Source organism: Salmo trutta, chromosome 2 (genome assembly GCF_901001165.1).
Source record: "Salmo trutta chromosome 2, fSalTru1.1, whole genome shotgun sequence".
Taxonomy (NCBI): domain Eukaryota; kingdom Metazoa; phylum Chordata; class Actinopteri; order Salmoniformes; family Salmonidae; genus Salmo; species Salmo trutta.
This window is the reverse complement of record NC_042958.1, coordinates 19,088,268-19,103,223: the sequence shown is the minus strand read 5'-3', so window position 1 is coordinate 19,103,223 and position 14,956 is coordinate 19,088,268. Positions and strand designations below refer to the sequence as shown.

Sequence of the window (14,956 nt, the reverse complement as noted above, 5' to 3'; positions counted from 1 at the left end):
AGATACTGTACTGGCTCTGTCACTGAGGCTACAATGTAGGTACAGAAACAGACTCCAATACCAGTATTGTCCGAACATACTACCGTAATTTCCGGACTATTGAGCGCACCTGAATATAAGCCGCACCCACTGAATTTTTTTAAAATTAGTATTTTGAACATAAATAAGCCGCACATGTCTATAAGCCGTCGGTGCCTACCGGTACATTGAAAGAAATTAACTTTACACAGGCTTTAACGAAACACGGCTTGTAACAAAAATAAATAGGCTTTAACGAAACACGGCTTGTAACAAAAAATTAAAAATTAGCAGTAAGCTTTAGTTGTCTTTTTGCACTGAGTCAATTCCTCACGCTGCTGTTTTCAACGTCTTATCATCGACTCATTAAGACCAAGCTCCCGTGCAGCAGCTCTATTTCCTTTTCCAACAGCCAGATCAATCGCCTTCAACTTGAAAGCTGCATCATATGCATTTCTCCGTCTTTGCCATGATGAGGTTGACAAAATGACTACTGTAATCAGAATGATGGGAAGTTTGAGAGCGCTCGATTTAATCTAAACAGTAAACAAAAAAAGTTGTTTGACCTTAACCCGTTCGGCAATTTCATTTGTCTAATAAAAGCTTCATGCCGCCAAAAAACTGAGCACGTCACAGAGTGTGTTTGTTTTTTGAGAAAAAAAAATTGAAAGCGGGAAAAATCTATATATTAGCCACGTCATTGTTTAAGCCGCGGGGTTCAAAGCGAGGGGAAAAAAGTTGCGGCTTATAGTCCGGAAATTACAGTATTTGAAACTCACGGGCCAGAATTCCTTGTTACAATATGTCATGTTTGGGCTATGCAATACCTTTTGTTAAAGGTCCAATGCAGCCGTTTTTATCTCAATATCAAATCATTTCTGGCTAACAATTGAAGTACTGTAAAACTTGTTTTAATCTCAGTCTCAAATAGCCACCTGTCCCTTTTAATAGCTGGCCAACAGCACGCTTTAGCAAATACACGCCTGGGTCTAAATTAATTGTTTACGAGGTTACCATTGAATTACCATGAATTGTTACAAGGTTTAATGTTTTTATTTGTTACATTAAATAATTCAGTAAGGACTAAAAAAAATTAAGTTAATCATCCATATTTATTGCCTTTATGAAGCTGCTAACCATTGGCTGCTTGAAAAAGAAAAGGAGAGCTGCACACTCCGATGCAATAATTTAATAACCTAATATCCAACGTCTTCATCAGGGTATAATGACAAACACTGCGGGTCACTAGGTTATATAGTGTCAAAGGACACGTGTCTGTAATGGCCAGGTGTGGCCTGACATCATTGGTTAATTCTCAGATATAAAAATAACATACAAAAAACATGAATGGATAGCATACAATCATAGATACAATTTGGTTACATAGGCCTACAAACTTTTACAATGAATGGCTTCAGATCAAAGTCTACGTTGAGACCGAAGGGAGCAAGGGTCTTTAAATTAAAGATCCTGACAGCCTCTCGTTTAGCAATAAATTGTCGAGGTCACCCCCTCCTAGGGAGGGTGACATGTTCGATGCCGATATAACCTAGGGACGAAATCGAGTGGTTCGCTTCCAAAAAGTGGGCTGCAACTGGGTAAATAGAGTTTTGCACCTAATGGTGCTACGATGCTCTGAGATTCGTATTTTTAATTTGTGCTCGCCCACCTCAGTTTTCTAAGATAAATAACTGCCTTAGTGGAGCACGTGATAACACCTTTGATTGGGATCTCTTTCCCTGTTTGGGGGTGTTTTGAAGGATCTACATTTGGAAGTGTCATTGCATTGTACCAGCCATTACACTTGTAGTTTCCAGCCATTGGCTGCTAACAGCTGAGAACTCCTAGCTAGCTATCAAGCACAAAAAAAGTCTACTTCGGGAGTACAGACCATAGATTGTGGTACAAACCCCCAGACATCAGCTGATTGCCCTCTAGTGGCGAAAGTAAATCCTTTTTTTTGTCACATACACATGTTTAGCAGATGTTATTGCGGGTGTAGCGAAATGCACAGTGAAAGAGGAACATAATTATCCTGTCAAGGAAAAGTTTTCCCGAAATAGAGGATTACTAAGACAAAATAAATGTTATACAAGCTAGGTTTCCATCCAATTGGTGACAGATTTTCATTCGAATATCCTAAAATCCACATAAAAAAATATGCGCATTTTCCCACCAGTGGTCAGTGGCGGTTCTAGACCATTTCAACTGGGGGGACCAAGCTGGGGCCAGTTACATTAGATGTTATTGTTGTCATATCGTTTTCTTCACTACATTGCAGGCATTAGCAGGCAAAAGACCATGTTCATAATCATCATCGTTGCCACTGTCTAATAACGGATGTAAAAAAAGAACGATAGCAAAAATTAGTTATGTAAAAATGATTTCATACTCCACATTTAGGGGGGCCACAAGGGGGTCCAATATTGTTGTCACAGGGGCACTGGCCCCCCCCTGCAGAACCGCTAGTGCCAGTGGTGTGTTTCAGGTTGTGGATAAAAATCAGTGTGTGATGTCCTAGTGCACACACAATGTACTTTTTCATTTTCATGGACTGAATAAAATTCTAAAGTTCATTGTGTTTCCATCGCATTTTCATCTCTACCGATAGGTTGACGCAAATGTGCCTACTCTAGTCTTACCTGCGCTCTAGCCAACAGCTCGCAGATACAGTCTACATGATGAGATTATTATTATGGATAAGAGGGAGAGTATTTGTCAAACGGTAGTCAAGCATCGATCATCATGTCACCAGAATAAGACCCTCAATATTTATTGGAAATGAGCATCAAGCTCATCACCTTGCACTTTCACCACCCTGTGAAGTTCATCACTTATTTAATCTGTAGCCTAATATACTGCATGGTTTCCTGAGTTGTAATGGGAAGACCACACCCCATATCGTCACGTGACTTCAAGTTTACTTCAATATGATGGCTCTTATATCAATATTTGCGCATAAAGGTGTTTCCACCTCCATTTGGTGACATTATTAATTGTACAGACACAAAAAGATCCCACCATATCAAATTAACAAATTATCTCTCTGCATTTCCATCACATCTGTCTGGATTTGTTTTTCTACGATATGTAACTGTGGTTGTAAACGTGGTTACAGTGTGTAAATGATAACACATTAGTGCAGGAAATTAAGAAATGTATTAAAATGCTGGAAGTGAATGCTGGAATTGAACAATTAAAGATGCACTATGCAGAAATCGCTCCGCTATTTCCTGGTTGAAAAAAATCTAATAGTTTGCTTAATTTCTGTTTGTGACAAAACAAGGAAGTATAGTGTAGAATCACTACTGAAATATATTTTCCATAACCAAAAATGTTGTATTTTCAGCTGTTTGAAGCTGGTGTACAAAATCGAAGTAAAACTAAACTTAAACATAGAAGCATAAAAATACATAGAACAGATCTACCACTTCTTAGACTTGCTTTCAATGAGAATGCTAAAAATGTGTTATAGATCTATGTGAATTTGGTCAGGTCACCCAAAAAGTTACATATTGCAGTTTTAACTATGCAAATGAGCAAAAGTCTTTTTAACCTCTCTAGGGGCTGTGGGATGCTACCGTCCCACCTGGCCAACATCCAGTGAAATTGCAGAGCGACATATTCAAAAACAGGAAATACTCATTATAAAAATTCATGAAACATGCAAGTGTTATACATCGGTTTAAAGATTAACTTCTTGTTAATCCAACCACGGTGTCAGATTTCAAAAATCACGCGCTCGCACTCGCTCCCGTCCCGGTCCCGCGCTCCCTGTCACGCGCTCCCGGTCACGCGCTGCTGGACTCATGTCTGGAAATTTCCACTGTCCTCTCATTGAATGTGGTGTTTCTCCCTCATTTTTCAGAGTAAAAGCCTGAAACAATGCCTAAAGACTGGCCACATGTAGTGGAAGCCATAGGGATCGTGAACTGCGTCATAAGACTTTGTATGGTGGATAGGCTTTCAATAGAAAAACAGGCATTTCAAAATAAAGACACTTCCAGGGTGGATTTTCCTCAGGTTGTTGCCTGCCATATCAGTTCTGTTATACTCACAGACATTATTTTAACAGTTTTGGAAACTTTAGAGTGTTTTCCATTGAAATCTGCCAATTATATGCATATCCTAGCTTCTGGACCTGAGTAGCAGGCAGTTTACTCTGGGCACGCTTTTCATCCAAAATTCCGAATGCTGCCCCCTACCCTAGTGAGGTTAAACAGCTCTTACAAAAAAGGGGCATTATCATAATTTTCAGAACTTCACAGGATTATTCAACCTCATAGTGTGGAAATATTTATAAAACCCAAACATAAATCACATTTTTGACTGCACTGGGCCTTTAAGAACTTATTACACATCAACCAGTTATTTGGCTACTATTTTCTATGCCTGCACCGATATGACATTTTTGGCCAATACCGATAACTGATATTTTCCTTGCCAAAAAAACCTGACATTGTCGCGGCCTTTTAAGAATTCTAGTACAGTTAAATAGTTAAAACACACACATGGACGCAGTGGTCAAAGGCACTGCATCTCAGTGCAAGAGGCGTCACTACAGTCCCTGGTTCGAATCCAGGCTGTATCACATCCGTCCGTAAATAGGGCGGTGCACAATTGGTCCAGCATCGTCCGGGTTTGGCCTGTGTAGGCCGTCATTGTAAATAAGAATTTGTTTTTAACTGACTTGCCTAGTTAAATAAAGGTTACACACACACACACACCACACTGACCAAAAAGTTATTTTGTTGGTATTTACGTATGTCCACATTACCAGTAAAACATAATCAAAGCCTATTTCTTTCACTTACTTGCTGTGCTGTTTCGTTGTTCATTTGTTCAGTCGTTTCTCATACTATGGAACACCGTTTGGGTCTGCTATTTAAATAAGCTTGTTGACCAATCAGGACCTGAATCTGACTGCACGTCACATAATTTAACGCGTTTATAAATGTCTTATGTAGTTATTACACGTTGATTAGACTATCACTCGTATTTCATATGTCACAACGATTCATCGATACGTATGCTATGATGCTGGTAAAGTTATCTCATGCACCTACAGTGCTGGTCATAAAACAAAAGCTAGCTAGCTCATGGATGCAAAGAATGTTCTTCCCCAAAAACATAGCAAAACGACAATCTGTTTCAGTAGCTATAGTTAGCTAGCTAATTATATAGATAGCTAATTATATAGCTAGGTGTCTTCATCTAAAATAACCCTAATTTATAAGACAGTTCTTATTTGATTAATGGTGGTCAGACCCATCTATGTGAAGCTAGCCACAATAAGGATTAGCCACAATAGTGGACTTTGCGGTTAGCCTTCAAAATAAAAGTGTGTTATTGACAGTGATGCAAATGAATACAAATAGTCGAATTATGCCATTATTGAATAGATCATGCTAACGAGGTTGGAATGTTATATAAAATCAACAAAAGACATTTTGTTAATTTCACAAAAATCAGTTGAAATCACATTGGATGTATTATACTTTAGAATTGCATTGGGGGCATACTTATTTCACTGTACAGCCTTACCTATGGATTGTGGATTAATGACATGGGGTATCAGTCTACTCCGTGACACCCAGAGAACATTAGCCTCGTAGCTCTTATTGCGGGACTCTGAAACAACTGTGAATTTAGCCACATTTATTGTCAACCTATGTGTATTGAACACTATTCCCGAGGAAAAGCAATACTGCGTGGATGTTTTGGAGTCTGTTAACTCTGAGGAAGACATTGGGGAAAAAAATATTGTGGGTATTGAGTAGACTGTTACCCCATTTCATTGCTTCACATTCCAACCTTGTTTAAATGATCTAGTCTAAAATATAGCATGATTCCACCAAATGTAACCTTCTGCATCACGTTCACAAAGGTACTTTTATTTTGAAGGCAAACCGCAAATTCCACTATTGTGCCTAATCCTTATTGTGGCTAGCATCACAACACATAACCCGGTCTTGTTGAGCATCACTAGCCAGATGAAGCTAGCTGGCTGCTTATAACATTAGCTTTGGGCAACAGGGTTAAGTAGCTGGCTAGCTATTTATTTTCATGAACTGAAGTTCAATTTCAATAGGTGAACAACAAGTGGCTACCTAGCTAATACTTACTCACAAGGATTCCTAAATCATTGCTAAGAATAATGAAAATGACTGCAGTTTCTACTGGTCATTGTTTTCAAGCTGGTTGTATTGGTGCTAGCTAGGTACCAAGCTAAAGCTAGCTACCCCAGAAGTTGCAGCCAAACAAATAATGCTTTATTACCAATGCGGTATTGTAAACACATTGTTCGTGGCCAGTGTTTGCTTGTTTGAAGATTTTTTTGTACAGCTTTGACAGTGCTACTGATAGTAGGGGTGGCACTTGGCTTGAACGTGCAAATTAATGAAACACAACATTCTATAATAGAACTGTGTTATTTGACTTGTCAAATTAAAAGCTTATTTAACGCTTTAAATAGTGTTATTTGACGTTATCTTTTTTGACACGCAAAGACCCAAACGGCGTTCCATAGTAAGCCTTGAAGCTGATAGCAGTGACGCTATTACTGTGTAACACCAGTAGGGCAACATGTGTACCGGTGCTCGACCAGTCGACGAAAGCCAACATCTCCCACGACAGAGCGGCTGATTTTTCAAGGGCAATGAGTTGTCTCGCTGAATTTTTTTTACCCTTTCAAATAACTGCTCGACTTGATGACTGCTCGATCCACACAGCAGACATTGTGGGCTAGGTTAGGAATGCTGTGTTGCACGTGTAGGGCAAAATTTTACATGCCGTTATTACGTAATGTACCTACGTTTATATAGGTATGCACGTCAGCTTTGACATCGGTTTTGCGCATCGGCTTTAAACTAGACATCGGGCCGATACTAATGTTGACATTTTTAGCTAATATTGGCCGATTTCCAATATGTTCCCAGATTTTTACATTGTGCATCCCTAGTATTTACATAGCTATAACACTGTGGGATTTCCAGGCTTCATTCAGCGCTGTCAAGGTAATCTCATATTCTCTCTGCCAAGTTAAAAACATTGTATTTTGAAGCGCTTCGCTGTTATTCGGGCTTCAGGTTAAAGCATGGGGATTAGGGTTGTCCCGAATAGTCAGACAAACGAGTAAAGGTATTTTCGGGTGCCAGCGTGCGTCTTTCAATCCAGTGCGAGGTACTACATGGACTAAATAGGCAAACTAGCCAGTTGAGTTGTTTGTAAAGAGAAGGGTGGGCTGTACATTGATCCTGCTGCTTTGATTGGATAGAGCGAAGGTGTATTTCTCAGTTCACTCAATTCTCTTCATAACTTCACCTGAATTCGATCACTTCTCACTTGTTTTTGGTCTGATCATTTAGATTGCTGCTGCCTCGTGTTAGCCTGCTGTTATGATAAATCAAATGGCGAGGACGTTTGTTAGCCTCCCAAGCTATCAATGTGCATAATATCTAACAAGCCGGTAGGGAAAAAATGTGAACTGCACAGGCTGACTAAGTGACAGCAAGCTTGTCTGCCCACTGCAAGTTTAGGACACACAGACATCCCTCCGCGTGCTACTCCTAATATGCAGTTTTTTGGTCTATAAACATGCAGGGAGATTTTATTTTGACAACATCTATTTAGGTATTTTGACAACATCTATTCAGGCATATCCAATCTGACTATCAACTGTCAATTTACGGATCCAATTACGAATACGACTATGGCCATGTCGGCACACCCCTAATGGAGATGATACAAGCTTCCAAAATATAAAACGCCTTGGTCGTTGCACCTCAATAAGCACAAGAAAGAGGATTTCGACTCCCACCATCTCAGATTGTTCTGAAATTGTTCGTGCAACATTATTTAGTTGAAATATAATTTGATCAGAGAAATTACGATAAAGGATTGCATCCAGATTGGCCATAATCAATAAATATATAGTACCTAACATCAGATTTGGACCAAACTTTTTTTTTCTAACAATGAGTAAGACATGAAGAATCTAAAGACATGGTCAAAAGCCACCCAGGGACCCACCCCACGCCCCACACCCAACACCAATCCCACCCCAACAATGACTATATAGTATCAGTTCTCTATGTCTGACGGGTAGTATGGAGTTGCGGTTCTGAGTATTGTTTCTTCATCCTATGTAATGTATTCTCAGTTTATTTATTTATTCCTCTATTCAGAGAAATTTGTCATTGAAGCACATCCTACATCCTCATATTACCAGATTTTGACCACTAGATGGTGCTGTTTTCAATTTGGGTGCAATCAATTAGCTTAATTTCTCAGAGATCAAATTATATTTCAACAAAATGTAGGAATGCTAATCTTATCTGTTTCTAACTACAGAAATGTTTTCAGAACAATCTGAGATCAATCCGCTTCCATTTGTTTTTCTCCTCTGTTATATTAAAGCGCAGGGAGGGAGTTTCTGTCTGAAATGCGATCCCTGCTATGGGGAATACCGGTAAAAACACACACGGGTGAAAGCTCACTTAGCATTTCCTCTGCTGTTTTAAGCTCTGGTTTTTTTTCTTTTTTTTTCCTCTGATTAGAAGCAACGCTGGCACTTCATTTCTGAGTTCCATGGCAGTGGCTGCGGCATATGGAGAAATAATTGTGTTTCTGTTTAAATAAATGACTTGAACCCCCACCCCTCCCTACATCCCCACCTGCCCAGACTACTACCTCTGGAGACCTGTGGGTTCTTGCCATGCAGGAGGTTGCGATTTACCCAGGTAATGATAATTTCATATGACAACAGTCAGACGAACAAAACAACACAGTCAATGGAATTCTCCCAGGGCTCCCCAGGGCTTCCTGGCTGTTCAGGTTCTTCGTTTTATTCTGTTATTTAATTTATGTTGGATGATGGGGCTGCTGCCAACAGATACAGGATGCATCATCATGTGGGGGTATCCCTGGGCTGTGTTTGTAGAAAGAACTGGGTCAGAAATGTATCCTAATACATGCAATTTAATTTCAGCTATCTGGAAGTAATTTTGGTTTTAGTGGGTCATTGTCAATGCTGTGATTTCAATAGCCAAAAACACATTGGTTGGTTTCTTCCTTCAAATGCTTTATTGAACAATGAGGGTAGAATGGGAATTTATTTGGCTTACATTGTATGGGCTCAGTCACAAACAGTTTACAAAAAGATAGATATGTTTTCTATTAAGTAATACTGACATAGTCAGAACAACGTATACAGAAACAGTCATCATAATTTGACACATTTTAGAAATCATATCATTGTTGTAGTAATCGAGTCCAAGATTCGGACTTGACTCGGACCCAAGTCACGATTTTCTTGACTCGTGATTCGACTCAGACTCGACCAGTGATGACTTGGACTCAGACTCAACCAGTAGTGACTTTGTTGTCAGAAAGTCTCTCTCCCTTACATTATTCAACATTATAGCTACAACAGAAAATGTCAGATGGCTGTTCAAAACAGTAATTTATCCAACTTTCTACGTTACAAAATGTAGCTTTGACTACTAACAAGGGACTCGGACTTGGACTGGAATGCTAGGAACTCAGACTCAAGATTTAGTGACTTGACACTGAATCATGCTTTGTATATTCTATGATGTACATACTGTACTTCTCATAACTTTTTATTTATTTTTGTCCTTCTACTTTTTATTACTTGTTATGTTTGGACTTCTCTATTTTGTATTTTATTCTTGATTGATATTGTACTGCATTGTTGAGGAGGAGGGTTAGCAAGTAAGCATTTCACTGCACCATGTGCACGTGACCAATAAACTTTGATTTGGCTACATACCCTATTGAAAACTACTAAAATGTATGAAAACCATTTCAGTATCACTTCATTAAATTGTTCTCCTCTCTTATCCTCTGTTTCAGAGAGCAGTGTGTGGCCTGGGAGATTACAGTGTGTGACAGGTCGGTCTGTGAGGGGACTTTTGAGCAGAGCCACACCTACTACAGTGACTCGTCAGTGACATTGAGCTGGACCAACGGTTCATGGCCCGCCTTCCACCAACTCTCTACCGTACAGCTTCACGGTGTCAAGAGAGTTCCTCTCAAATGTCCCAGCGTCATCAAGTGAGTTTGCTTTCTTTCCCTCCTTACCATTTCTTTCTTGTTCCCTCCATCTCCTACCACCCATCCTTCTAGCCATCCAATATCAAATTATATTTGGGAGGTTTTGGTCCTTTGAGTGAAAAGAGCTCTTGTTTTTCATCTGCCCTCTCCCCTCCCCCCTCTGTCCCCTCTGTCACCTCCACCCTTCAGGCCAGGCTGGAGGTCTCTGATGGCTCAGTTGGATATTGACACCATCTCTAAGAGCAGCCAGGTGATTGGTGGAGACAGACTGGTCAAGTTGGTGTTGCTGTCGCCAGGCATCATCATCGGCATCTGGAGGGTAGGCCAACATTCACAGTATGTGCTGATGATGAGTTGATCTGTTGCTGATAATGATGGAAGAGGAGAACGATAATGAGGGTGATAATGATGGTATTGGTCTATTCCCCAATGATGATGAGGATAGTTCGAAGGGGAAGGAAGATATTGAGTAATAATGGTGTTTCTCTATTCCCTGATGATGATGATAATAATTATGATGATGATGATCAGGAAGAGGATGATGATTAGGAGGAATAATATGATCTTAATGATTGAATAATGATGACGTCTATTGCCCGTTTCTCACCACAGGGCCAGTCGTCCATAGCCTTTGTGATGGCCACCTTCCACTACCACAGGCTGTTGGAAAGGAGTCTCCTGGGCTCATCTGTTTGGTATGCAGCCCCTGGCTTCCCCCACCCCCACCTGGATCCAGGCCATCCACAACTCTCTTTATTCACCTTTTTCCATAGCTTTATTATCCACAGATGGCCCGCTGGCTGTTTCAAAGTGTCTTTGAAGACCGATGTCCCCTAACATGACTAAGGGTCAGATTCTTTGTTCCACTATTTAACCCGGAGTTATACATTATTCATATATTATTTTTCCTGCTTATTTGTTAAGTACGTTTGTCTGTTAGTTTCTATATAATGCTTGTGTTGTTGTTTACATTATGGCAGTTCCCATTGCCAAGTGTACTCTAGGCACTCTACTCTCAAACTCTTGAGGGTCAAGAAAATAGTCAATTTCAATATTTAACATCTATAAACCAATTTGAGTTCAGCTGTTGACAATGGTTAACTAATGGCACACAATCAGTCACTTCTTCTGGCCCGCAAATGTACACTTAGGGCCAATGTCAATAACATGCATGACAGTCTCTCCTGGCACAGAGTGGAGGAGAGATTGACTGCATCACTGCTTTGTAAGAAGTATTGACGTGAGGAATGTACCGAATTGTCTGTTCAGTCAGTTAAAACACAGCTCAAAAACCCATACATACTCCACAAGACACGCAGTCAGGGGTCTCTTCACCCAAGTCAGAACAGCGGCTGGGAAACGCACGGTACTGTATAGAGCAAAGTAACTCAAGGCAAGAAATAAAATTAATTGGAAATAAAACATATAAAACAACAACTCAAGGAACAATGCGGACTGTAAAGAGACACACACACTCCCATGATTTTTTTTGTTTGTTTTATATTTCTGTGTCTGTTCTTTTTTATTAGTAGTCTGTATTTTGTCATGTTTTGAGTGGACCCCAGGAAGAATAACTGCTGCTTCAACAGCTAATGGGGATCCGAATAAAATAAAAAATGTCTAAGATGATTTGTGCCAACTGCACACTGCCTCTACGTTGGTTCTGTGGGTTGATGTGACAGAGCTGTAGACTTGCAGATGGCGTGCTAACTCCCTCTCCTGGTGACAGGTGGGAATGGTCCTATAGGCCTCTGTTTTACATTAATTCTCTCTCTCGGTCTGTGTCTCTGTCTCATCTCTCTATCACTTTTTTCCCAGCCCCTACACCATTCCAGAGAACAGGCCTCTTTTTGACGACGTGGACCCGAACTACGGTCTCCATGGTTACACGCTACACATTACCCTCCACAACACTGTGACGGAGATCATGTCTGGCCGCTTCCCTCAGCTCTTCTGCCGGAAAGGTTAACAAACCACTGTCCACAGGGCTCAGGGTTAGGGTTATCATAGTCTCGCATGGCCGTCCTTCCAAATCTTGTCTCATTGACTCGTCTATTGGAAGTCTGGCAAACTTAAGTGTTGGATTTTGCATTTGAATGGAAGCGCTGGCGTTCATTTTCCATCTAGACACCGTACTCTACCCCCTTTGTAGCTTCTTACTGAGGAGAACTTCCCCAGGCGTTCAAACAGAAGGTGAGAAGCCTGGGCTCCTGAGGAGAATGATAGAGTTGGGTTGTTTTTAGCTTAGTGACACTGTTTAATATCAAGTCTGTACTGAAACTTCCTACAGTACTGTGTGCCCTCGCTCGAGTTACTGAGTCAAGTCTTCATTCCTCTGCCTTGTAGTTGCTCTACACAGCTACTTGACCATAGGCTGTTGTTGATGTCTTGATGTGGTTATCCAGGTCAGATCCATGAAGGTTTCATCCAGCTGAATGCCATCATCAGGAGTAACCAGTCTCTGCAGACCCCTCTCTCTGCCAGGGTCAGCCTGCCCTGGAGGTCTGATGCTCTGGAGGGGACTGTGAAGGTACAGGAAAGGAACACTGACTCACTTGTTTAATTTACAGCAACCACCTGTCATAAGGCCTACCTAACGTTGACATAGCAATGAAATAACAGATGGCATAAACCATCATCACTGATTTTTAGCTAAAGCAGCATTTGTCTGTTTTTCTCTCTTCTCTCCTCTCTCTGTGTGTAGAACTGCTGCATGATGAGCCTGACTCTGCTGGAAGAGTCCCAGATACCCTTCTGGTGTGTCAGCACGCCTGTCTCCATGGTGCTGGCCAATGAGGAGCCTTTCTCCTATGACTACCAGGGCCAGCACTTCCTGATCAAGTACCAGGATGCAGAGGGAAAGGTGTGTTTTTAGCTTTATTCAATTATCAGTCATTGGCAGATGCAGCCGTGACTTTTGTTTCTCTACCAAAGTGAATAATAATTATAATTTATGTATTATGTTATTTCATATGATTGTGTGTAGGTACAGATGGACGTGGTGCTGCTGGAGGAACAGAGACAGTTCTTCCTTATTAATCTGGTTGTCTACATCAGCACAGTCAAAGTCAACCAGCACTTTGGGCGTGCCTACTAAGGCTACTGACTGTTTAAGGAGTGGGTACTGTAAGTTTGTACTATATAATCTCTGCCTAGTTTTTTTTTTAGGTACATTTCCCTATGCCTAGAGCTGTTCTAGTAACCATATTACCGCCACACTGGCGGTCACGAGTCATGAAGGCAGTCAAATTCCACGTGACCGTTTAGTCACTGTAATTAGGCATCTCCAAGCTCTGATGCTGCTGGTCATTAGTAGCCTACCAAACTTGCTAACTGCCTGGTACTCAGCACTCTATTGTCTCTCTAATCACTCTGACATCAATGCAAATATATTCAAAAATCTAATCAAATACTTCATGAGATCCCATCAGCTCATGTTACACAACATTTCTATAGGCTATGCAATTGCGGGAGATCACTGCTAATAAAAAGAGGAGGATCCCATCAGCTTTCTATAAGCTAGGCCTACTATATTTATTTCTCAACTTTCTTAATATTAAGCACATTGCTTATATTGAAAATCAACCAGGGGAAAAGCGTCCTCCTTTCACTATTTAAATGCCTAGATAACATGTATTTTTTTCCCGCTGCCCATTTCGATACAGGTGCATGATAATGGTCCATTCTAAATCAAAACAAATGTCAAACATATATATTATTTAGTATATGTAAAGACAAGATTAAATCAAGAATAGTCTGATGGGTGACAATATTAGCCTATCACTTGTGAATTCTAAATTATCACTTGTGAATGATGCCCCCTATGTTGGAATCATAGTCGCACACCTCATGTAGCCTAGCATACAGGCCTGTATGTTTTAATAAGGTTTGTATCACAACTAAAGTTGCCCAAAAACTTTTTTAAATTAAGCACATTAATCCGCTTTATAAGGGGTGTAGAGCCTAACTGGCCCCTGACCATTATTATTATAGAAGCAGCGTGTGAGTTTCAAGTTTGGGGAAGATAATTTTCACCATAAAAATGCACCTTTATAATTATAACATTACATGCATAACTGCATCTGTGGTCACTTTTGATAATGGTGTTTTCCGCTAATGGAACATTTGTGCTTATAGCCTACTACCATGTGCGCATTGCTGCACATATAATGTGAAGAAATAGCCTAATAGTTTATCAACATTTTAAGCTAAAAGTGCTGATCTGTTGCATCAGCCACATTACATAAAAATATTTTGGGGATGTTAGTGGTTGTATTCATTTGGGATCTATCGCATCCCACAACTGTCCCAGACAATGTTTGGAATATTTATTTCTTCCACAGAATATAATAGGTCAATTTTTGTACTATGGGGGTGATGGGTTTGGATTTATAAACTTTTAATATTATTAATCATTTGTTATGCTAGAGACATGAGGGGTGCCATAGTCTAGGGTCTACACCAGAAGTTAATGGTTATCTGTAGGAGGAAGGTATATGGTGGGTGCAATTAAACTGGGAATGTACTGAGTGTAGGGAAAACGATCACATGTGGCCGCCATTGATAAGGCGAGAGAGCCATGAATTAGCGATGAAGGGTGTCCAGGTCAGGTCACGTTAAGGCGGAAGGAACAGTTTATTGCTCGTATCACTTAGTTTCCTGCCTAGCAATAAAGATACAATGTTTAGCGAGAAGGAGGAGACTCCACCCAAAGCGGGGTATGTATACCACCACTGGTGGAACCATGTCTTTGTTGGTACAGCTGTTTGATACTCTGGGATTAATAAACTTGGTTTAAGCTTTCCGTCGCGTTCTTACTCTGATAATTAGAACTTAATCGGAGGGTAGATTGACATAGGCT

General features: G+C 40.4%; 1 protein-coding gene across 5 annotated transcripts in view; it reads left to right on the top strand.

The window, feature by feature from the left end:
• fbxo15 (F-box protein 15) overlaps positions 1–14,956 on the top strand; it is a 50,625-nt gene that overhangs the window by 16,461 nt on the left and 19,208 nt on the right. For 2 of the 5 annotated variants that reach the window (XM_029697584.1, XM_029697576.1), the window contains exons 6-12: positions 9,895–10,095; positions 10,285–10,414; positions 10,708–10,790; positions 11,914–12,059; positions 12,501–12,625; positions 12,800–12,958; positions 13,082–13,221. In XM_029697584.1, the coding sequence (XP_029553444.1) occupies positions 9,895–10,095; positions 10,285–10,414; positions 10,708–10,790; positions 11,914–12,059; positions 12,501–12,625; positions 12,800–12,958; positions 13,082–13,192 (955 nt within the window). In that variant the 3' untranslated portion in view covers positions 13,193–13,221. Of the gene's footprint in view, positions 1–9,894; positions 10,096–10,284; positions 10,415–10,707; positions 10,791–11,913; positions 12,060–12,500; positions 12,626–12,799; positions 12,959–13,081; positions 13,367–14,956 lie in introns of those variants that run through there. The other 3 variants (XM_029697601.1, XM_029697567.1, XM_029697592.1) reach the window with 2 other exon arrangements.